We start from the raw sequence: 26,017 nt of genomic DNA on the forward strand, positions 1-26,017 counted from the left end.
GTCACACTGAACGATTCTCTTCAGTCATCGGTGGTCCCATTCTTCCAGGACCTTTTTCCGGTTGCAGCGATGTCGTTGATTTGATGTTTTACCGGATTCCTGATATTCATGGTACACCTGAGTATGGTCGTGTGGGAAAATCCCCACTTCATCACTACATTGGTATTGCTGTGTCCAATCGTCAGCTATAACACCATGTTCAAACTCACTTAAATCTTGATAACCTGCCAATGTAGCAGCAGTAACTCATCTATCAACTGCACTAGACACTTGTTGTCTTATATAGTCGCTGCTGACCACAGCACCGTATTCTGTCTGTTTACGTTTCTCTATATTTGAATACTCATGCCTATACCAGTTTCTTTGGCACTTCATTGTAATTTGACAAAGGAGTATAGTTAACAATATTTAATGTTCTAACACAAAATTGTGTGAACTAATTTATGTAACAAAAAGTTAGTTTTTTGTACTTGCTAATCAAGTGCTGATTATTGCCAAGTAATTAGGCAAAGCAATATATTTAACAATACTTCATCATCAGACAATTTTGTATAAGAAGTAATTTATGTAACAATACGTCAATGTAGCAAACACCATAACTGCATTAACAAGCCAGTTATTATTGTACAACAGTCAATTTAAATACTAAAACTATTCATTTCGAAAAAGTCTTCCTTTTGCAAAACAGCTTAATAGCAGTAGCATCACAGTGAAAAATGCAGTTCAGATGCTATGTAACTGATAGCGTAAACTAGTAATTAATTCCGTGAAGTGCTTTTGTCCATGACTGAAATTTTTCTGAGTGATCACTGTGTATTGATAATGAATGCAAGACTGTGTCTTTGCAACTGTCCACAATTGACAACTTGCTACAATAGTAATGTGATTTAATTTGAAAGTCAAGAGTACTAACTGATTTTGCTCACATTCAGTGAGATGTCGATCATTCATTTACACTAATTTCCAAACAGAATCAGAATTAATTCACCAAAATTTCCCTATCTAAATTCATATTATTTTCCACATTTTTTTAAATTTCTCTAAATCGTTGTGGTGCAAAGTAAACTGCACAATAGGGGTCAAGTAATGACAGCAGACAACTTCTTCCAGGTAATTCTGTCACTTTGGACTTGAAGCCGTATCCCAAACTAAAATCGAACCATTATCAACACAGTAATTTTTTAATTAGTCCTCCACCCAGAGAGAAAGGAGTGTGTTATACAGTCAGCATCACTAGGCATGGATGTCACAGCCAGCTGTGCGCTCTGCAGCCAGCTTCTGCAGCTGTCAGCAAGGCCTCTAAGTGGCATTCCATAGCATCACAGCTGTATGAATGTTGTAGCAAAATACTGCTGTTATTTCATTCATTGCTATAAGGCTGTGCTCCAAAGCAGTGAACGTCTGTGTTCTAGCACAAGTTGAATGAAAATGTTTTATGCTCCAGCTGTGTTATCCTAGCTGCCACCACCACAGTCTCCATCCTCTGCTGCAACTCAACCTCTACAACATATTGATGCCTCACCCTCAGGACATTACAACTCTGTTGCTGTCTTGTATGAAAACTATACAAACTGGACATGACTGATTGACTCAGATACATAATTACAATGAAAACATCATAACAAACTACCTACATACTAGTTGGTTGTACACAACTGCAGGATTACCATAACTGATAATGAGTATTTTGAAGTCAAACCTCATAACCTTTAGTATCAAGCAGAGACTTACACTACGTTACTTTGAATTTATTTTCTGAAAATTCAAAATATGCAACGAGTGCCTTACAAAGATGTAAACTACAGAATGCTTTCTAATGAATAATATGGCAACCAATATTTCTCACCGTCTTTTACGAGTACTCGATTTTCTTTCATTACTGCTGGTTCTATTTGCATCTCCAGGTGTTTTATTGGCTGAAGCCTTTGGTGTTTCACATTCATCTGGAGACTCAATTTCTTCCTCTTCCATTTGTATATTTGTTGGTTCAGCAGCCTGCTCAACTTCCTTTTGTGCATTTGTCATCTCCTTTTCCTTCAGACCTTCCACTGTCTCCTCAAAAACTCTGCATTTTAAAAGAACACAAGATAATATAAATACTACATTGTTTTGCAAAAGGAGAATATAGTGTTAGGTGTTATTACACATAAGAAAGAGGATATGACACTTAGTTAACAATCACTAACAGAATTAGACATACCCTTATTTATTAGCCTGTAAGATGCTCTAAGCACAATGTCGTCTCGTAGCTGAAGTTTGTAGTACTAAAGAAGTGATAGCCATCAATGCGAGTCTGTTTCTACAGATTCTATCTAATCCCATAAACAACCTAGTCAAGTGTCTTCTCAGACATATTGGTTTAACAATGTCACTGGGCTGTAAACCCAGTGCAAAGAGAGCTGTCAACCATGTTTTATGTTACAAAAAGAAGGTAACAAATAAAATGTGAACCAAAGTACTGTTACGCCATCAGCAGAATCCTTGAGCTGCTCATTCTGCGAGAAAAGATGGCTATGACAATAGTGTCCCCTCCCCAACCTCTCTCTGTGTGTAAATAGAATCTGATGTATGTAAACCCTATTACTGAATTGTATGGCACTGTAAGTTGTGTCAGAGGTTCAACTAGATTATGAATCTAATAGCACACTAAAAAACAAATACTTCTTGGCAATAAGAAATTTGGAAAATAACGAGTAGGGACTACACTTCAGAATGAGATTTTCACTCTGCAGCAGAGTGTGCACTGATATGAAACTTTCTGGCAGATTAAAACTGTGGGCTGGACCGAGACTCGAACTCAGGACCTTTGCCTTTCGCGGGCAAGTGTTCTACCATCTGAACTACCCAAGCACAACTCACGCCCCGTCCTCACAGGTTTACTTCTGGCAGTAACTTGTCTCCTACTTTCCAAACTTTACAGAAGATCTCCTGCGAACCTTACAGAACCAGCACTCCTTTCTTTCAGGAGTGCTAGTTCTGCAAGGTTCACTTCTGTAAATTTTGGAAAGTAGGAGAAGGGGTACTGACAGAAGTAAAGCTGTGAGGATGGGGCCTGAGTCGTACTTGGGTAGCACAGATGGTAGAGCACTTGCCCGCAAAAGGCAAAGGTCCCGAGTTCGAGTCTCGGTCCAGCACACAGTTTTAATCTGCCAGAAAGTTTCAGGAACTACGGTGACTTATTTTTTGAACAATTTTTGCTCCCAAACCTCACCACTTACATTGAAGTATGTACAGTCCATGTCCTGAAAATTCAAAAGGAGCAATGAGTTCCTTCAAAGGATGTAATTTACAGAAAGGGATGAAACGAATAATATGGAAACCAACAATTCTCACCGTCTTTTACGAGAGCTCGATTTTCTTCTACTACTGCTAGTTTCATTTGTATCATCAGGTGTTTTACTGACTGGTGGATCTGATATTTCACATTCCTTTTGTTCCACACTATCTTGCGGTTCGCCTTGTACTTTGTCCTCCACCTGCCTATTTCTTGGCTCGGCTTCCTTTTTTCGAGGATCTGTAGTCTCAGTGCTCGTTTGCTTTATGACTTCCACTGTCTTCTTCAGAACACTGAAATTGCAAATATATGCAAGATAACATACAAATTAAGTGGTTTTTCCAGAAGACCACAGTATATAGTGAGCTTACATCTAAGATAGAATAAGTGTCACTTTTGGTTAATGATCACTGAATAGCTGGAAACTAGCAATTTGTCTCGGTATCGCACAGATAGCACTAAGTACCTATAGTCAGAGGACTTGTCTGACATATCAGTAATAGAATACACACACAAACTTTCCTCATCAATCAGTTTATCTATTAGTGAAAATCCTATTAAAATTCTTGCCTGTTGCTCTTGAGCTTTGTCTTTACATACAGACAAAAACACATAATGTTGGCTTTAATTCATCCTAATTAGCCAGCTGCACAAAATATTTAGGAATTACACACCACATATTGCATTGTGACAGTTTATCTGTTAGTGGAAACTGTATTAAATTCCCTATAGCAGTACATGAAATTAGATTTCGCATAACAGACAGAAAAATGTGGCAGTGGTTTTCAATTTAGTTATGTGTACGCACATGAAACTGCAGCTCTATTTTTGCTAGAAGATTAGAAATACAAATTTAAAAGGTTGTCATGCTATGTGCCTGAAGACAAAGCCTTAGTGTGCTGAAACTGACTGACTGACTGAGAAAACAAAATGGAGTGATGGGAGAGCTTTTTGTATGGATTGTTTGCTTTTGCAAAAGCTTCAACTCTATTTTTTCAGAATGACCTTTCCTTGCTTTCTTCCTTTCGTTGTATTTAAGCTTCCAACAAATGACTGCTTATGTTGAGAAGCAGTAGCATTTTCCCACCACTGAACAGAATGCTTCTCCAATTTAAGGTGTTTGTTAACATTATTTTTCTTTTCACCCCAATTCGATAATTACAAAATCAGCAGATTATTGATTTCAACCTTTTGTGGCCATTCACATTTGTCCAACCCATACTTTACAACACTAAGAATATAGCCACCAGAGTATTTTGTGTAGAAGTAGAACCAAAGATAGATCTATTCGCACATTAAGGAAGGACTTTCAACAAGGTCAAAAGATGTTGACAGGTTGTGTTTTCTTGTCGTTATAATGCAGAATGAGGACACTACAAATTAGCAGTCAGTTGCTATGGTAAATAAACGAGAATTATGACCAGCCAAGGAGAAAGTAATAGGGATCATCAATCCCTCAGGCACTGTGTGTGTTGTGTTCAAACTCCTTGAGGACCAGGATTAGTCTTTTCACTCACTTGAAATTAAGAAAGGAAAGCACCCAGTACTGGCTACTGCGAAGTTGCTTGTATAGATTAGCAGAGTACAGTGGACCTCGCCACACTCACTGCACCACTGTGAGAAGTAATTTATGTAACAACAAGTTAGTTTCTTCGACTTTTTAGTTAAGTGCTCATTAGTGACAAATACACTGAAGATCCAAACAAACTGGTACACATGCCTAATATCGTATAAGGCCCCCGCGAGCACGTAGCAGTGCTGCAACACAACATGGCATGGACTCGACTAATGTTTGAAGTAGTGCTGGAGGGAATTAACACCACAAATCATGCAAGTCTCTCCATAAATCAATAAGAGTATGAATCTCTTCTGAACAGCACATTGTGAGGCACCCCAGATATGCTCAATAATGTTCATGTCTGGGGAGTTTAGTGGCCAGCGGAAACGTTTAAACTCAGAGGAGTGTTCCTGGAGTGACTCTGTAGCAATTCTATCCTGCTGGAATTGCCCAAGACCATCAGAATGCAGAATGGACACGAATGGATGCAGGTGAACAGACAGGATGCTTTCGTATGTGTCACCTGTGACAGTTGTATCTAGACGTATCAGGGGTCCCATATCAACCCAACTGCACACACCCCACACCATTACAGAGCCTCCACCAGCTTGAACAGTCCCCTGCTGACATGCGAGGTTCGCGGATTCAGGAAGCTGTCTCTGTACCCACACAAGTCCATCTGCTCAATACAATCTGAAACAAGACTCATCCGACCAGGCAACATGTTTCAAGTCATCAACAGTCCAATGTCGGTACTGACCGGCCCAGGTAAGGCATAAAGCTTTATGTCATGCAGTCATCAAGGGTATACAAGTGGTCCTTCAGTTCCGAAACCCTATACTGATGATGTTTTCTTGAATGGTTCACACGCTGACACTTGTTGGAGGTCAATCATTGAAATCTGCAGCAGTCTGTGGAAGGATTGAATGATTCTCTTGAGTCATCAGTGGTCCCATTCTTCCAGGACCTTTTTCCGGTTGCAGCGATGTCGATGATTTGATGTTTTACCGGATTCCTGATATTCATGGTACACCTGAGAATGGTCGTGTGGGAAAATCCCCACTTCATCACTACATTGGTATTGCTGTGTCCAATCGTCAGCTATAACAACATGTTCAAACTCACTTAAATCTTGATAACCTGCCAATGTAGCAGCAGTAACTCATCTATCAACTGCACTAGACACTTGTTGTCTTATATAGTCGCTGCTGACCACAGCACCGTATCCTGTGTGTTTACATTTCTCTACATTTCAATACTCATGCCTATACCAGTTTCTTTGGCACTTCATTGTAATTTGACAAAGGAGTATAGTTGACAATATTTAATGTTCTAACACAAAATTGTGTGAACTAATTTATGTAACAAAAAGTTAGTTTTTTGTACTTGCTAATCAAGTGCTGATTATTGCCAAGTAATTAGGCAAAGCAATATATTTAACAATACTTCATCATCAGACAATTTTGTATAAGAAGTAATTTATGTAACAATACGTCAATGTAGCAAACACCATAACTGCATTAACAAGCCAGTTATTATTGTACAACAGTCAATTTAAATACTAAAACTATTCATTTCGAAAAAGTCTTCCTTTTGCAAAACAGCTTAATAGCAGTAGCATCACAGTGAAAAATGCAGTTCAGCTGCTATGTAACTGATAGCGTAAACTAGTAATTAATTCCGTGAAGTGCTTTTGTCCATGACTGAAATTTTTCTGAGTGATCACTGTGTATTGATAATGAATGCAAGACAGTGTCTTTGCAACTGTCCACAATTGACAACTTGCTACAATAGCAATGTGATTTAATTTGAAAGTCAAGAGTACTAACTGATTTTGCTCACATTCAGTGAGGTGTCGATCGTTCATTTACACTAATTTCCAAAAAGAATCAGAATTAATTCACCAAAATTTCCCTAGCTAAATTCATATTATTTTCCATTTTTTTTTATTTCTCTCAATCGTTGTGGTGCAAAGTAAGCTGCACAATAGCAATCAAGTTATGACAGCAGACGACTTCTTCCAGGTAATTCTTTCACTTTGGACTTGATGCCGTATCCCAAACTAAAATCGAACCATTATCAACAGCCCCCAGGGGCTCAGCATTCATTTGCTGGGTACGGGCTTGCCGACCCCGTTCCTGAGCTGGGGACTGGTAAGCGCTGCCAGCCCCCTGTCACCGTAAGCTCTGGGCATACTTCAACGACCACGGTGCGGCGCGGCGGTGGAATGTTGTGTGTCTCAGGGTGTTGGGATCTTGGCTTGTCCGCCCGGATCGCGAGGATGGAGAAACCTCTATAAACAACCCCTCAATCTCAAGGTGTGCTGCGTGCTGATGAGATGCATGGCTGTTGAGGTGGAACAGTCAATAACGGGCAACCTCTGGGGAACCTGCCGCACCTCAGTTGTGTAAGGCTTACATAGGCACGCGGGGCTCTGTCTAGGTGGGCTTCTAGTTCCCTAGCTGCTCGTGGGACCGAGATGGATCCTTCGAAATCCTCTTTTCCTCCTCCCAGTGGAAAGGGTGGGCTGCTGGAAGGTTCTAACACCCAGTCTCTGAAGAGGGCTCGTGCAGTCAGCCCCCTGACTGCAGCACATCTTTGACAAGTGAAGTCTTTAGTAACAGAATGCATTCTGGTACTCAGAATGTGTTTCTCATTGTGAAACGGAAGGACGGTAGTTTAGAGAAGGTTTCGCCCCTCTATATACAGAAGGGTCTGGAGGGCATCTGTGGCTCCTTAAAATCAGTGAAGCGTTTGCGTAATGGGACCTTGCTCGTGGAAACTTCCACTTCCCAGCAAGCCACGAACCTGCAAGCTGTTAAATGCCTTGGGGAGTATGCCATAGACACTGAACTGCACAGCACCTTGAATTATAGCAAAGGCGTTGTGACATGCCAGGATCTAGTCGACATTCCCAAAGACGAACTGCAACGTGAGTGGGCTCCGGAAGGTATCGTTGATGTTCAACATATCATGAAGAGGGTTGATGGCAATCTTGTGCAATCCAATTCTTATATTCTGAACTTCAGTAGCACGACACTTCCAGAACATATTAAAGCTGGCTTCCTTCGCCTTAGTGTGCGCCCTTATTTCCCGTCACCAATGCGCTCTTTTAAATGCCAGCATTTTGGGCATACCAACTGAGGGTGTAAAGGTGAAGCGACTTGTGGCAACTGTGGTAAGGCTGCTCATGAAGGAGTTGGCTGCTCGTCTCCAGCCAGATGTATTAATTGCTCTGGAAACCACCCTGTTTGGAGTAGGGACTGCCGAATATTTTTAGAGGAACGAAAAGTCCAGGAAATAAAAAGAAACAAGCGTATCCCCTACGGTGAGACCAAGAAGATCTATAAGTCGATGCAACCTCCCACATTTGCTACATCTTTCGCATCCCTGGTTCAGAAGCCTACTCCAAAAGTCGATGCCTCAACACAGGTGGTGAGTGTTGGCACTAACACCTGCAGCTGGCAGTGCACTTGCAACGCAGCCAGTGTTTCAGAGCCGGTAACCCCTACTCAAATGGCAGACAAGGGTACAGTGGCGAACTTGGGCCAGCCCCTATCGCCTCCAACAGCTGAGACTGTTCCCAAGCCCAGTGCACCAATTACCACTCCCACATCAGCTCCCCCAAAGCCCACCAAACCACAGAAAGCTCCTGTACAGCAGCAACACCGGGTCAGATCCCTTAGTAAGCCATCTGACCAAGCAACTGTTGTTTTTACGTGAGGCTTCATCTGACTCTTCCCCAGAGTTAATGGAATACAACATATGTGTGGGGCAATCATCTCGCCCCACACCTGCCCCTCCACCTGCTGCGGTCTCCCCGCCCCGTCGGAGAGGCAGGATGAAGGTGCTACCCCCAACATAGATGGCTCCCATACTTCAGTGGAACTTGCAAGGGTTCAGGATGCATGTGGAGGAACTTCGTCTTCTCTCTCAGGGTAGACCATTGTGTCTCTGTCTCCAGGAGACTTATTTCCATCCCTCATACTCCCATGAGCTGCGAGGCTATACACTCTACAAAAAGGATGACCTGCGTGGAGAGAGAGCTAGAGGAGGTGTGGGTATTTTCATCAGGATGGACTACCACTCCTCGCCTCTCTCGCTTATGACTACTTTACAGGCTGTCGCTGTGTCTGTGCAAGTACGTCACCTATTGACTGACTGTTCACTTTACTTGCCCCCACATGACGCACTTGATGAAGTGGCCCTCACCAACCTTCTTACACAGCTCCCCCAACCATTCATTATTTGTGGAGATTTTAATGCCCACAATGTGCTTTGGGGCTCTGCAATTACCTGCCCTAGGGTTAGAGCAATTGAGAGGCTTCTCCTGTCGTCCTGTGCCTACTTGCTCAATGGAGGACAGAGTACTCATTTCTGCACAGCGACTGGGTCGTTCTCGGCCATTGATCTCTCGCTTTGCTCTCCAGCACTTGCCGCCAGTGCTCACTGGGAAGTGGTCGCTGACTTGCATGGCAGTGATCATTTCCCCATCTGGATTCACCTGCCAGATGGCGTGGGCCCCGAAAGGAGACCACCACGATGGGTGCTCAGTGGAGCTGACTGGACACTTTATAGCCAGTTGGCCCAATTCGAACACTGTGCGACTGTTGAGGTGTGGGTGGATCATATTACCGAAACGGTCCACCACGCCGCTGCAGCATCCATTCCACAGTCCAGGGGTCCCGGAAGAGGCCACCTGTGCCTTGGTGGAGTGCCAAATGCCGCTCTGCAATCAGGACCAGGCGTGCAACTCTGCATCAGTTCAAGTCTCAGCCGACTGCTGAGAATCTTGCAGTATTTCGGGTAGCGAGGGCAAGGTGTCGCCGCATTATTCGTGAGAGCAAGAAGAGGTCATGGCAACAGTTCCTGAACACCATTAATCATTCCACCAAAAGTTCCATTGTGTGGGAGACCATCAGCAGAATTTCTGGCAGAGGAGGGAGGTGCCCCATAGCTGCTGTAATGAATAATGGCACTCTCCACACGGATCCGCGAGACATTGCCCAGACTATGGCAGCGTATTTTGCCACAGTTACTCAACAACCAGTCAGGATCCAGGTTTCCAGGGCCATAGGGCCATTGCTGAGAGATGTAGTCTGGACTTCCAGTCTACCTATCATGAAGTTTACAACTGCCCATTTTCTACGTGGGAGCTGGATTCTGCATTGTCTCGAGCTCGTGACACATCCCCTGGTCATGACAGGATCCATTACAGTATGCTATGGCACCTCACAATGCGCAACAAAGAAATCCTCCTCACACTTTTTGATGCAATTTGGGTGTCGGGTCACTTTCCTGACGCGTGGCGTGAGGCAGTTTTAATCCTTTTTTTAAAAACTGGGAAAGACCGCACGAGCCCAAGTAGCTAATGTAGTGTTGCCCTCACTAGTTGCATAGGGAAGACCTTGGAACGGATGGTCAACCGCCACCTTGTCTGGATGTTAGAATCCCGGCAACTCCTTAGTCGCTTTCAGTGTGGGTTCAGGAGGTTTCGTTCCACCTTCGATAACCTTGCCCTCCTGGAGGCGGCTACACAACAAGCTTTCCTACGCCGTCATCACCTTCTAGGTGTATTTTTCGACATTGAGAAGGCCTACGATATCACTTGGAGGCGTCTCATCCTGGAGCAACTTCACGAATGGGGTTTTCGTGGTTGTCTTCCTCTTTTTATTCAGTCTTTCCTCTAGCCACGATATTTTAGATACCGAATTGGTGACGTCCTGTCTGATCGCTTTGAGCAGGAGAACGGTACCAGGTCAGGAGGGTAGTTACGGGATGCAACCTGGTACAGAAGCAAATAACCAGAGCCACTTCCTCATCCCCTCAAACCCACAACCTCTCACAGAAGAACCCCAAAAGTATCCCACTTGTGACAGGATACTTCCCGGGACTGAATCAGACTCTGAATGTGGCTCTCCAGCACGGATACGACTTCCTAAAATCCTGCCCCGAAATGAGATCCATCCTTCATGAAATCCTCCCCACTCCACCAAGAGTGTCTTTCCGCCGTCCACCTAACCTTCGTAACCTCTTGGTTCATCCCTATGAAATCCCCAAACCACCTTCCCTACCCTCTGGCTCCTACCCTTGTAACCGCCCCCGGTGTAAAACCTGTCCTATGCACCCTCCCACCACCACCTACTCCAGTCCTGTAACCCGGAAGGTGTACACGATCAAAGGAAGAGCCATGTGTGAAAGCATCCATGTGATTTACCAACTGACCTGCCTACACTGTGACGCTTTCCATGTGGGAATGACCAGCAACAAACTGTCCATTCGCATGAATGGACACAGGCAGACAGTGTTTGTTGGTAATGAAGATCACCCTGTGGCTAAACATGCCTTGGTGCACGGCCAGCACATCTTGGCACAGTGTTACACCGTCCGAGTTATCTGGATACTTCCCACCAACGCCAACCTATCCGAACTCCGGAGATGGGAACTCGCCCTTCAGTATATCCTCTCTTCTCGATATCCACCAGGCCTCAACCTCCGCTAATTTCAAGTTGCCGCCGCTCATACCTCACCTGTCTTTCAACAACATCTTTGCCTCTGTACTTCCGCCTCGACTGACATCTAAGCCCGAACTCTTTGCCTTTACAAATGTCTGCTTGTGTGTGTGTGTGTGTGTGTGTGTGTGTGTGTGTGTGTGTGCGCGCGCGCATGTGTGTGCACCAGTCCTTTTTTCCCCCTAGGGTGGGTCTTTCCGCTCCTGGGATTGGAATGACTCCTTACCCTCTCCCTTAAAACCCACATCCTTTCATCTTTCCCTCTCCTTCCTGAAGAAGCAACCATCGGTTGCAAAAGCTAGTAATTCTGTGTGTGTGTTTTGTTCATTGTGCCTGTCTGCCGGCGCTTTCCTGCTTGGTAAGTCTTGGAATCTTTGTTTTTAATATATTTTTCCCATGTGGAAGTTTCTTTCTTCCACATGGGAAAAATATATTAAAAACAAAGATTCCAAGACTTACCAAGTGGGAAAGTGCCGGTAGATAGGCACAATAAATAAAACACACACACAGAATTCCGAGCTTTCGCAACCGGCGGCTGCTTCGTCAGGAAAGAGGGAAGGAAAAGGAAAGATGAAAGGATGTGGGTTTTAAGGGAGAGGGTAAGGAGTCATTCCAATCCCGGGAGCGGAAAGACTTACCTTAGGGGGAAAAAAGGATAGGTATATACTCGTGCACACACACATATCCATCCATACATCTGTATATGTATGGATGGGTGTGTGTGTGTGTGTGTGTGTGTGTGTGTGTGTGTGTGTGTGTGTGTGTGTGTGTGTGTGTGTGCGCGCCCGCGAGTATATACCTATCCTTTTTCCCCCTAAGGTAAGTCTTTCCGCTCCCAGGATTGGAATGACTCCTTACACTCTCCCTTAAAACCCACATCCTTTCATCTTTCCTGACGAAGCAGCCGCCGGTTGCGAAAGCTCGAAATTCTGTGTGTGTGTGTGTGTGTGTGTTTTATTTATTGTGCCTATCTACCGGCACTTTCCCGCTTGGTAAGTCTTGGAATATTTGTTTTATATACACACCTTGGGGGGGGGGGGGGGGGGGGGGGGGGAAGGATAGATATATACTAACACACACATATCCATCTATATATATAAAATAGAAAGAAACTTACATATGGAAAAAATATATTAAAAACAAAGATTCCAAGACTTACCAAGCGGGAAAATGCCGGTAGACAGGCACAATAAACTAACACACAAACACACACACAAAATTTCTAGCTTTCGCAACCAATGGTTGCTTCTTCAGGAAAGAGGGAAGGTGAGAGAAAGACGAAAGGTTGTGGGTTTTAAGGGAGAGGGTAAGGAGTCATTCCAATCCCGGGAGCGGAAAGACTTACCTTAGGGGGGAAAAGGATAGGTATATACTCACACGCACACGCACGCGCGCGCGCGCGCGCCCACACGCACACACATCCATCCATACATATACAGACACAAGCAGATATACACACACACACACACACACACACACACACACACCACACACACACACACACACAATGAAAACATCATAGCAAACTAGATACATACCAGTCGGTTGTACACAACTGCAGGATTACCATAACTGATAATGAGTATTTTGAAGTCAAACCTCATAACCTTTATTATTAAGCAGAGACTTACACTACGTTACCTTGAATTTATATTCTGAAAATTCAAAATATGCAACGAGTGCCTTACAAAGATGTAAACTACAGAATGCTTCCTAACAAATAATATGGCAACCAATATTTCTCACCGTCTTTTATGAGTACTCGATTTTCTTTCATTACTGCTGGTTCTATTTGCTTCTCCAAGTGTTTTATTGCCTGGAGCCTTTGGTGTTTCACATTCATCTGGAGACTCAACTTCTTCCTCTTCCATTTGTATATTTGTTGGTTCAGCAGCCTGCTCAACTTCCTTTTGTGAATTTGTCATCTCCTTTTCCTTCAGAACTTCCACTGTCTCCTCAAAAACTCTGCATTTTAAAAATACATGAGATAACTTAAATACTACATTGTTTTGGAAGAGGAGAATACAGCGTTATGTGTGTTTGCAAATAAGAAATAAGATGTGACACTTAGGTAACAATCACTGATAGAGTTTGAAATTCCCTTATTGATTGACATATAAGATGCACTAAGCTCAATGTCGTCTCATAGCTGAAGTTTGTAGTGCCAAAGAAGTAAATAGCCATCAACGTTAGTCTGTTTCATCTAATCCTATAAACCTCCAAGTCAAGTGTCTTCTCAAACATCTTGGTTAAACAATGTCAAAATAGCTATGAATCCAGTGCAAAGAAATCTGTGTCAACCATGTTCAATGTTACTAAAAGAAGGTAACAAACAAAATGTGAACCAACAGAACTGTTATTCCATCAGCAGAACTCTTGAGCTGCTCATTCTGAAAGAGTAGGTGTCAATGATAGTAGTGTCCTCGTTCCCAACCCTCCCTCTCTCTCTCTGTGGGAAAAAATTTTAATGACGTCGGGGTTATATTTTTGCAAACAACAAAAGAAAATTTTAAATTGAAGCTGATGTATTTCAAACACTATTAGTGAATTGTATGAAAACAGAACATTGATAGTTGTGTCAAAGATAGCATTACAATATGAATCTCATAAGCATATTAGATAACAAATACTTATTTGCAGCAAAAATTTGGAATTTAACAATTACTGACTATACTGACTTATTGTATAGAAGAATTTTGCTCCCAAACCTCATAACTTACACTGAAACTTCCCTCATCAATCAGTTTACCTATTAGTGAAAAATACTATTAAAATACTCACTGTTGCTCTTGAGCTTTGTCTTTATGTACAGACAAAAACACACAACGTTGGCTTTAATTCATCCTAATTAGCCAACCTGCACGAAATATTTATGGCTAAAAAATGGCTCTGAGCACTATGGGACTTAACATCTGAGGTCATCAGTCACCTAGAACTTAGAACTACTTAAGCCTAACTAACCTAAGGACATCACACAGATCCATGCCCCAGGCAGGATTCGAACCTGCGACCGTAGAAAAATTTATGAATTACATACCAGAGACTACCTGGTGACAGGTTATTAGTGAAAACTGTTCCAAAATCCCTACAGTAGTTCCTGAAATTAGTTTTCACATAACACGCAGAAAAATGTGGCAGGAGATTGCGATATAGTTATGTGTATGCACCTGAAACTATAGAATTTAAAAAGTTATCATGCTATGTGCCTGAAGACAAAGCCTCAGTTTGCTGAAACTGACTGTCTAAGAAAACAAAAGGGAGTGCTGGGGGAGTCTTTTGTCTGGATTGTTTGCTTTTGCAAAAGCTTCAACACTTATTTTTTCAGAATGGTTTCCTTGCTTTCTTCTTTTCGCTGTATTTAAGCTTCCAACAAATGAATGCTTATGTTGAGAAGCAGTAGCGTTTTCCCACCACTGAACAGAATGCTTCTCCAATTTATTTTTCTTTTCACCCCAATTTCATAATCACAAAATCAGCAGATTATTGATTTCAACCTTTTGTGGCCATTCACATTTGTCTGGCCCATACTTTACAGTGCTACATATATAACCATCAAAGTACTTCATGTAGAAGTACAACAAAATATAGTTCTACTCACGCATTAAGAGAAGACTTTTGGCAAGGTCAAAACATGTTGACAGGTTGTGTTTTCTTGTTGCTGTAATGCAGAATGTGGGCACTATGAACTGGCAGTCAGTTGCTATCATAAACAAAAAAGAATTATGACCATCAGAGGAGAAATTGATAGGAACACAATCCCCTCTGGCACTGTGAGTGTTCTAATCAAACTCCTTGTAGGTCAGGATTAGTCATTTCACTCATTTCAAAATAAGAAAGGAAAGTATCCAGTACTGGATACTGCAAAGTTGCTTGTATAGATTTCCAGATTTTTAAAAGAGGTAGTTCAAGCCTGAACTCTACTGGTATCTGATGCAACCACAGTTCAAACCCCCACCACCTCAAACTGGCATGTTAAAGAATCTGCAATCACTGTTTAGCTAGCACACAAATGTACGTGTTCCTCTATTCTAAAAATGATAGCTCCCATGGCTGATTACTACACTGCATTACACGGTGTGTACAGAGATCATTTAACCACCCTTATTAAAGGGGCAACAGAGCATCGAGTGCACTGACATGCTGTTGCATTTGTGCAGTTTCAGTTTTGCATACACATTCTTAAGCATATTATCTTTGCAAATTGGGCTTTCCCAGATGATATTAAATACCACTAACCAACAAGTCATTACAGTTTCGATATTTTTATGCAAAAAATAGTTCACTGGATACAAATAACTATGAAATAACATTTCTTACAAAAATTTTGTGTTTTTGAATTTTGAATCAGAATTCACAGTTATTGCAAGGTGAGAATTTTTAGGTCTTATGTAATACATATTATAGATCCTCTTATTTAGTATCATGTAAGATGTAAAAAACGAAATATTGTATGCTACCTGAAACTGGTAGTGATTAAAGAAATTAATAAACATTGTCAGTTATTTCTACAGGCTTAGCGATCCCCAACAGCCACCTAGATGAGTAAAGTCTTCAACTTTTTGGTGTAACAAAGTGATAATGGTGAAATTGGCTCTGACCTGCTGGTGTGTGTGTGTGTGTGTGTGTGTGTGTGTGTGTGTGTGTAAAATGTTTGGTATCATTAAAAATGTACAATAATCAAACAAAATGTGAAGCAACACATCTGTTACATTATCTTTGGCAATACCATTGGGTTGCTTCTCCTATAAGAAAAGATGGTTATGTAAGTCGTAGTCCTCCCCCCATGCCCACCCCCAACCAAGAAGTGCAATTATCACCACTAATAACGAATAGGTTGTGATGAGTATTTTGCTCCCAAAGTTTAAAACATTTAATATACAGCAGAAACTCACACCGTATTAATTTGAATGCATTTTCAGAATATTCAAAATATGCAACAATTGCCTTCCAAGGATGTGAACTACAGAACGCTTTCAAATGAATACTGACTGAGACTGACATTTCTTACCGTCTTTTTCTGTTTTTCAATTTTCTTCCAACACTGCCGGTTTTATTTTCATCTTCAGGACTTTGATTATTGTTTATATTGACTGGTGGCTCTGGTGTTTCAAATTCTTTTTGTTTTGTACTATCTGTAGGCTCAACTTCTTCTTCCTCTTCCATTCGTATACTGGTTGGCTCAGCATCCTGCTCAACTTGCTTCCGTGCATTTGTCATCTCCTTGTGAGTTTCCTTCGTAACTTCCACTGTCTTCTCAAAAACACTGCAATTTTGAAAACACACAAAGTAACACAATTACTAAGCTGTTCTGCTAGAAGAGAATGAATGCTTTAGTGGTTTACACCTAAGAATGAATAAGAGAGACTCTTAGTTTGTGATCACTGAAATGGTTTGGAAGTCTCTTATTTATTCACACTTAAGATGCACTGAACACAATGCTGTCAGGTAGATGTAGTTGATAGCAGCCAAAGAAGCCAGTAGGCATCAAGAACAGTCTATTACAATTTACCTACTCCCATCAACCACCTTTTCAAATGTCTTCTTAGAGTTCTCAGTTTATCAGCGTCACAATGGCTTTGAACCCAATGTAAAGGAAACTGTGTAAGCCATTGTTTGTGTCACAAGAAAGGGAAGATAACAAACAAAATGAGAACCAAAGGAATAGCTTGAGTTCCTCCTCCTGCCAGAAAAGGTGACTGTAAGAATAGTGTTATCTTTCTTTGCGCACATGAAAGAAATGGCTTTAAATCATGATACAAGTTTTGCAGCCTAACTAAGAAAACCATGAACGTAAGCTAATGTATACTCTACTGTTGATTTGTATGAAAACAGGGCATCAAGTTGATTCAAAGATACAACTACAATATGAATCTAATATCACGCCATATAACAAACAGAACTGACTGATAGAACTCAAATTTGGAATCCAACCAGTGCTGATGATTATAAGTAGGTTTTGATCCCAAACCCAATAGTATTTATTGAGTAGAACCATACATATACATACTTACAACTCATTTTATGACCATTCAAAATTAGCAATGACTTCCTTCAAAGGATTCAAGGTACAGAATGCTTCAAAACGAATAATATAGTAACCAACAATTCTCACCGTCTTTTACGAGCACTCAATTTTCTGCCACTACTGCTAGTTTCATTTGCATCTTCTGGTGTTTTGTTGACTGATGAAGCTGATGTTTCACATTCACTTTGTTTTGCATTATCTAGTAGCTTAACTTTTTGTTCATCTTCCATTTGTATGTTTCTTGGTTTAGCTTTCTTTTGTGGATTTGTAACCTCACTGCTAGTCAACTTTACAACGTCCACCAACTTCTTCAAACCACTGAAATTTTTAAAATATGCAAGACAGCATAAAAACAAAGCTATTTTCTAGAAGGGACTACAATATTTAGACAGTTTATACCTAAGCAAGAACAAGTGTCACTTTTGGTTAATGATCACTGAAATAGTTACAAACTAGCAACTGGTCCCAGTTCACCTAGGCAGCACCAAGTATCTACAATCTGAGGACTTGGCTGGCGTATCGGTAATATAATACACACATCAAATTTTCTCATCAATCAGTCTATCTATTAGTGAAAATCCTATCAAAATCCCTTCAGTTGTTTCTGAGATTTGCCTTTATATACAGACACGAAACACAGTGATGGCATTAATTCATCGTACTTCAGCCAATTTCTAAAAAAAAAATATTTATAAATTATATACTGCAGCCTTCCTCATGAATATTTACGTATTAGTAATCTGTCAAAATCCCTAAAGTAGTTCCTAAGATTAGCCTTCACATAGACAGAAAAATGTGGCAAGGGACTTTAATTTAGTTATATGTCTACATCCTCTTATTCATTAACATGTAAGATGTACTGAACACAATGTTGTCTGCTAGTTTACATTTGCAGTGACTAAAGAAATTAACAGCCATCAATATCAATTATTTACATAGATTTAGTGACTCCCAACAACCATCTAACCAAGTAATTTCTTAGGCTTGTTGGTGTAAGGAATTGGTAACAGCTTTGACACCTATGTAAAGAAAAGTGTGTAATATGTTTCTGTATCATGACAACAGTACAACAGTCAAACAAAATCTGAAGCAACACATATCACACCATTAGCAGGATCCTTGGGTTGTTCCTCCTATTGGAATAAATGGCTATGAATATAGTAGTCCCCCCTCTTCACTCTCGCTCTATGTAAAACAAGTGTTTACCACCAAGGTGGGAGTTTTGCAATGTAGTGCCAAATTTGTAAATGGATAGTTATGTAAACACTAATAGCCTTCTATGAAAATGAAACAAACTTAACATGTTTGGATGACCCAAAGATACAACCTCACAACAAACTAAATAAATGTTTGTTGGTCATTCGCAATTGTAGAATGACCACCATTGGTAATGAGTAGGTTGTGAAGAGTATTTCTCTCACAAACCCCATAATGATCATTGTAAAGTAGAAACTTACCCTGTATTACTTTGAAATCATTTTCTTAAAAATTCAAAAGATACAATGATTGCCTTCGAAGAATGTATACTTCAGAATGTTTCCAAAAGAATATTATGAGGACTAACAGTTCTCACCGTCTTTTAGCAGTCCTCAATTTTCTTCCCCTACTGCTGGTTTTATTTACATCTACAGGACTTTGATTGTTGTTTTTATGGACTGGATTGTCTGGTCTTGCCCTCTTTTTTTGTTTTACTCTCTCTGGCTGTTCAACATCCTGTTCTTCCATTTGGAGATCTGTTGGCTCAGCATCTTGTTCAGCTTCCTTTTGTGGATTTGTCAGCTCAGTACGAGCTTCCTTTAGGACATCCATCATCTTTTCCAAAATCCTGTAATTTTGAAAATATGCAATACAATATAAACACTAAGATCATTTGGTAGAAGAGAACACTGTCTGCAGAGTTTTTTCACCCTGGAAAGAAAAAGAGATTGTCATAGTTTTGATCATTAATAAGTTTGAAATCCAGTTAATGATAATTGAAATAACATGTTAGGTGCACTAAAAGGCGATGTTGTCTTTTAGCTGAAATGGGTTGTGCTTTGGAACAACGTATTTTTTCAGTACTCTTTAAACCACTCTATATAAGAAAAATATTTTAAAAACCAGAGATTTAGTTTTATCAAAGACGTCAAACTTCTTGAGAATTTTGTAGAACTGCTAATCTACGTTGTTTTTAACAAGCAAACGTGTAACTTCACTTGTCTGATAAATGTTCCTGTACCGTTTTTCTTGTGGAGCGTGAAGAGATTGATTGTAAGTCTTATGCACTCCAGTCTGGTGGCAATAATTACTCTATTCCTTATAATTAATTCTGTGTAATTGCTATACAACCAATTACTTTCCTTGCCTCCACTGTCATGAATAGAATTTTCATTGTATTCGTATGATATTCACAGGCCCTTGGTGTGAAATCAGAAGTGGACTGTTCGATGATAAAACGACACAACACTTTTTGTGTTCTGTGGTTAACTCTTCATTAATCAACACAGAACCCTTTCCCTTCAAAGATTAATATGCCTATCATTTTCTTTATCTTCCATTATCTTCAGTAAGATTGTTTTCAACTGATCAGTCACATGTCATCGTACAATGATGTAACCAAACATGTTCATTGGTCTGATGTGCATCCATATTTTTCTTACTGATGGTGGTAATTTAAATGTCTATAATTTTCATTTTTCAGAATTATCAACCAATTTGCACCTCATGGCCCTTTCATAAAAAGTTTTTTTTCCCACAATCATTGGGATGTACTTTCTTTCTGTGATAACTAACTTATACAAAGTAATATTTTTATTCACTATTTGTATTGTCACTTATCAAGAAACTTCTCACTGAAATATCTCAATAGCCAAGAAATGCACACTTCATCTCGTACCCAGTGCCCCCCCCCCTCCCACCCAAAAAAAAAAAATAAAAAAAATAGTTACCTCCAACAAAAATTGTGTGGTTTCTCTGTTGCACGTTCAATGACCAACATTGGAGAGGAATAACAAATGAATATTTAGAGGAAACAATGGAAAATCCACTTTAATATTTAGATGACATTCATCAAGAACAACGATAAAAAGAAATAAGAATAACATAATTCTATTGCTGGCATTTGCATCTCACGATTTTTTCGCTTGTATTTGCACGTTATGATTTTTCGAACATTGCAATGAATGGTCCATGATCCATATTTGGTCACTACAAGTTTTAATTTGCAAAAGATTTCAAACAGAAAATTTCACCATTTTAAAAACAGACAGAAGATGCTGTTCTGTTGTTTTATATTGTGGCATCCATCTTGTCATTTTGCATATTAAGTTAACTCTGCTGCAAGTAATTTAGTTGACTTAATAATAAGCATTCTTGTTGTGTGGTATGACTAAATTTGGGAAGTTAGTGAAGATGTATACCATGAATGATGTAGACACTGAACCTAAGGCTGATGGCGGTAGTGTTCTTGATCCGACAATGCAGGACGTGAATTCCGCCACCTCTGAACACGAATTGGATGCACAATTTCAATCTGGTGAGGAAGTTCAGCTAGCTAGTAAAACTAATGATCCATTTACAGAGATGTTTGACAAATTAACCATTATGATGAACGCTAATTTTGACTGAGTAGCATGGGAGCTGGCCAGTCAAATTAATACTGCTCTTGGTCTTGTTGCTACAGAATGAATGTAACAGATTAAGATGGAGATATCCAATTTAAAACAAGCCAACAAAGAAATACTGGAAATGGCTACAAGCTAACAGATGACATCAGTGTATTAAAAACGGCTCAAGTTCTGTTAGAAACTAATGTCAAACAGCTGACTGAGCAATTTAATGATTTGGCCACTAAACAGCAATGCACAATTAATGAAACCCTGGCTGCACAAGGAACAAAGTTTTCAGAAGAGTTTAACAGATGGATAAACAAAAAAGATTTTCTGATTGCCGGAAAATTTGAGACAGATGTTCTTGCAGTGGTACAGTCTGTTAGTACAGAAGTCTCACTAGAACCAAGTACTTCAGGTGGAACTATCTGAGATCAGGGTAAACTGAAATTCAGTAAATTGCAAACAGCTGTTATGTGATGATTTATTAACAATCTGTTTCGCTGGGTTAAAGCAGCATCTACAGGTTGTTAGCAATGTCACATAGATACAGACGTGGAGACGCCCGCACCGTTCATTGTCACGTATTCAAACCGTATGAAGAGGGGAAGTAATCAACAAATAATAAGTGGCAGAGCATTGGGGTGAAGAGAACAGCAGTTGAGGCACCTGTATTTGATCATCACAAGAGTAAAGCATTGGAGGTAGTCAGCTGTATACAGCTGCAGCTGCAGCGAATATGACAGAGGATGAGGCACCTGTAGTTGGTTATTGCGACGTTAAAGCAGATGTCTCATCCCCAGCACTATTCGCACCAATGCTCTGCTATTTATTATTTGATGAGACTTCCTCTCTTTATGGGGTTTGATTATGTGACAGGTTGGGGGTGTCTCCTCTATTAATGTGGCACAACTAACAATCTGAAGATGCTGTTTTAACACAGTGAAACCATTATTCAAGTCCAATTTCACATGAATTTCAATGGCCATAGCTGCCATATTATAAAGTTGTATGTGTTGTTGTGGTCTTCAGTCCTGAGACTGGTTTGATGCAGCTCTCCATGCTACTCTATCCTGTGCAAGCTGCTTCATCTCCCAGTACCTACTGCAACCTACATCCTTCTGAATCTCTTGGTCTCTCTCTACGAATTTCACCCTCCACGCTGCCCTCCAATAGTAAATTGGTGATCCCTTGATGCCTCAGAACATGTCCTACCAACAGATCCCTTCTTCTAGTCAAGTTGTGCCACAAGCTTCTGTTCTCCCCAATCCTATTCAACACCACCTCATTAGTTATGTGATCTACCCATCTAATCTTCAGCATTCTTCTGTAGCACCACATTTCGAAAGCTTCTATTCAATTCTTGTCTAAACTATTTATCATCCATGTTTCACTTCCATACATGGCTACACTCCATACAAATACTTTCAGAAACGACTTTCTGACACTTAAATCTATACTCGATGTTAACGAATTTCTCTTCTTCAGAAACGCTTTCCTTCTCATTGCCAGTCTACATTTTATATCCTCTCTACTTCAACCATCATCAGTTATTTTGCTTCCCAAATAGCAAAACTCTTTTACTACTTTAAGTGTCTCATTTCCTAATCTAATACCCTCAGCATCACCCGACTTAATTCAGCTACATTCCATTATCCTCGTTTTGCTTTTGTTGATGTTCATCTTATGTCCTCCTTTCAAGACACTATCCATTCCGTTCAACTGCTCTTCCAAGTCCTTTGCTGTCTCTGACAGAATTACAATGTCATCGGCAAGTTTTTATTTCTTCTCCATGGATTTTAATACCTATTCCGAATTTTTCTTTTGTTTCCTTCACTGCTTGCTCAATATACAGATTGAATAACATCGGAGAGAGGCTACAACCCTGTCTCACTCCCTTCCCAACCACTTCTTCCCTTTCATGCCCCTCAATTCTTATAACTGCCATTTGGTTTCTATACAAATTGTAAATAGGCTTTCGCTCCCTATATTTTACCCCTGAAACCTTCAGAATTTGAAAGAGTATTCCAGTCAACATTGTCAAAAGCTTTCTCTAAGTCTACAAATGATATAAACGTAGGTTTGCCTTTCCTTAATCTATTTTCTAAGATAAGCCGTAGGGTCAGTATTGCCTCACATGTTCCAATATTTCTACAGAATCCAAAGTGATCTTCCCCGAGGTCGGCTTCTATCAGTTTTTCCATTCGTCTGTAAAGAATTTGTGTTAGTATTTTGCAGCCGTGACTTATTAAACTGATAGTTCGGTAATTTTCACATCTGTCAACACCTGCTTTCTTTGGTATTGGAATTATTATATTCTTCTTGAAGTCTGAGGGTATTTCGCCTGTCTCATACATCTTGCTCACCAGATGGTAGAGTTTTGTCAGGACTGGCTCTCCCAAGGCCGTCAGTAGTTCTAATGGAATGTTGTCTACTCCTGGGGCCTTGTTTCGACTCAGGTCTTTCAGTGCTCTGTCAAACTCTTCATGCCATTTCATCGCCATCTACATCCTCTTCCATTTCCATAATATTGTACTCAAGTACATCGCCCTTTTATAGACCCTCGATATACTCCTTCCACCTTTCTGCTTTCCCTTCTTTGCTTAGAACTGGGTTTCCACCTGAGCTCTTGATATTCACACAAGTGGTTCTCTTTTCTCCAAAGGTCTCTTTAATTTTCCTGAAGGCAGTATCTATCTTACCCCTAGCGAGATAAGCCTCTACATCCTTACACTTGTCCTCTAGCCATCCCTGCTTAGCCATTTTACACTTCCTGTCGATCTCATTTTTGAGACGTTTGTATTCCTTTTTGCCTGCTTCATTTACTGCATTTTTATATTTTCTCCTTTCATCAATTAAATTCAATATTTCTTCTGTTACCCAAGGATTTCTACTAGCCCTCGTCTTTTTACCTACTTGATCCTCTGCTGCCTTCACTACTTCATCCCTCAGGGCTACTCTTTCTTTGTCCATTGTATTTCTTTCCCCCATTTCTGTCAATTGTTCCCTTATGCTCTCCCTGAAACTCTGTACAACCTCTGGTTCTTTCAGTTTATCCAGGTCCAATCTCCTTAAATTCCTACCTTTTTGCAGTTTCTTCAGTTTCAATCTACAGTTCATAACCAATAGATTGTGGTCAGAGTCCACATCTGCCCTTGGAAATGTCTTACAATTTAATACCTGGTTCCTAGATCTCTGTCTTACCATTATATAATCTATCTGAAATCTGCCAGTATCTCCAGGCTTCTTCCATGTATACAACCTTCTTTTATGATTCTTGAACCAAGTGTTAGCAATGATTAAGTTGTGCTCTGTGCAAAATTCTACCAGGCGGATTCCTCTTTCATTTCTTACCCCCAATCCATATTCACCTACTATGTTTCCTTCTCTCCCTTTTCTTACTACCGAATTCCAGTCACCCATGACTAGTAAATTTTCGTCTCCCTTCACTATCTGAATAATTTCTTTTATTTCATCATACATTTCTTCAATTTCTTCGTCATCTGCAGAGCTAGTTGTATGTATCTGAGACCAATTAGGGGACATAAAGTGTCTATTAAGGCAAGGCCTTCCTGAGTGAAACTACCCAAGTCACTGACCTGCATCACAAACTTATAGCAAGGAAAGCCACAATGCGTGATCTGTCATAGAGTGTGTCATGATGATGTAGGGCAAGTTAGCCCGCACACCAAATATTAATCTGAAACGGTGAGGGCAGCACCTATTTTGATGGCAGTGCTTTTAGAAAAAAATCTATGGCTTTGTCAATTTCAAATCTCCTCTCTAGAGAAAATGTCACCCCATCCTGTGGCTCTTTAAAAGCTTTTAGAGGGGTCCTACCCAAGACCTGGAATGTGAAACATATTTCATTAAATTTCACAAAGATAATGATTTTATAAACAACAAAAAGCATTAACTCATTTCACTATGTAACTTTTCATCTAAACAACAAAAAGCATTACCTCATTCACAGAATTTCACTATGTAAGTTTTCATCTATCACATGATTGTGTGTGTATATGTACACCGCCAGTTTCTGCAAAACCCCGCACAGTGTAGAATTTCCCTTAACCCTCCCAAACTGTGTGGAGGCCACCTTTTTAAGAACTAACCTCTAAATTTTTGTGCCCAAAGTTAAATGGATAATGTGAAAATTATGGCCTTAGACTCTGTTGAAGAGGAGAATTGGCACAAAATTTCATTCTAACATTATGTGACTGCAGTAGTTTGTTGGTTATGATTTTGAGCTGTTTGCTAAATTCTTTGTGGATATATACTAAAAGTCTATAACTTAACATAAGTGAAGGGGTCAAACAGAAACACAGCTTAAATTCAGTACTAATGCTTTTTCATAAACACCTTTATAGGATCAAAATATAAGTAATCAAAAACCTATGACAATTACATCCATCCTAATTTGGACGAATATTATATGGAAAGCAGCACCTCTCTCACATCAGTTAAATTAAATCTTTTCCTCTTAATAATTTACTCTCTTCCAAAGTTCAACGATAACTGACAACTACATAATCTTGTAATTCCTGATTGGAACAGTGACTGGAAGTCAGTGACTAAAACCCAGAACTCCACACATTCATTACCAGTGGAAAAGGAGATGGGACAGATGATTGTCCTACATTCCACAAGTGGGAAATCAAACTGAAATATTCTGTTGCTGTGACTTATGCTTACCATAAGTACAGCTGTGCTGAGACATGCATTGCAGATGTGCTTGCCCCTTTGTGAAGAGTCATTAGCACCTTTGTGGGTCTCTAAGATGTGGCTGCAGCTACCGCACCACTACACCAAGTCAATTAGCACACCAAGGCATTCCAGTCTGAATTCAATGTGTGCACTCTTGTGTCCTACCCCAATCTGCTTCCCTTGCAACATTCACTCACGCTCTGCCTCTCCCCCTTCACCACAAAGGTAACAGTTGCCAATCACAAAACTGCTGTCCAATCACAAGGACTTCATCTGACAGAGAACTCCACAAAAATAGCGCACCTTCTTCAGCCTCCAATGACAAAATGCAACCCTCCTCTACTACCAAGAAGTATT

The 26,017-nt window shown here is 40.4% G+C and overlaps 1 protein-coding gene across 8 annotated transcripts in view; it reads right to left on the reverse strand.

Annotated features, from left to right (window-relative positions):
* LOC126267401 (condensin-2 complex subunit G2-like) overlaps positions 1–26,017 on the reverse strand; it is a 266,223-nt gene that overhangs the window by 21,503 nt on the left and 218,703 nt on the right. For 2 of the 8 annotated variants that reach the window (XM_049972609.1, XM_049972611.1), the window contains exons 22-27: positions 18,943–19,194; positions 17,457–17,687; positions 16,353–16,607; positions 13,091–13,309; positions 3,334–3,567; positions 1,847–2,065 (exon numbers count right to left, since the gene is read on the reverse strand). In XM_049972609.1, the coding sequence (XP_049828566.1) occupies positions 1,847–2,065; positions 3,334–3,567; positions 13,091–13,309; positions 16,353–16,607; positions 17,457–17,687; positions 18,943–19,194 (1,410 nt within the window). The remainder of the gene's footprint in view (positions 1–1,846; positions 2,066–3,333; positions 3,568–13,090; positions 13,310–16,352; positions 16,608–17,456; positions 17,688–18,942; positions 19,195–26,017) is intronic. The other 6 variants (XM_049972610.1, XM_049972612.1, XM_049972615.1 and 3 more) reach the window with 6 other exon arrangements.

The sequence above is a fragment of the Schistocerca gregaria genome, chromosome 4 (assembly GCF_023897955.1).
Source record: "Schistocerca gregaria isolate iqSchGreg1 chromosome 4, iqSchGreg1.2, whole genome shotgun sequence".
Lineage (NCBI taxonomy): Eukaryota > Metazoa > Arthropoda > Insecta > Orthoptera > Acrididae > Schistocerca > Schistocerca gregaria.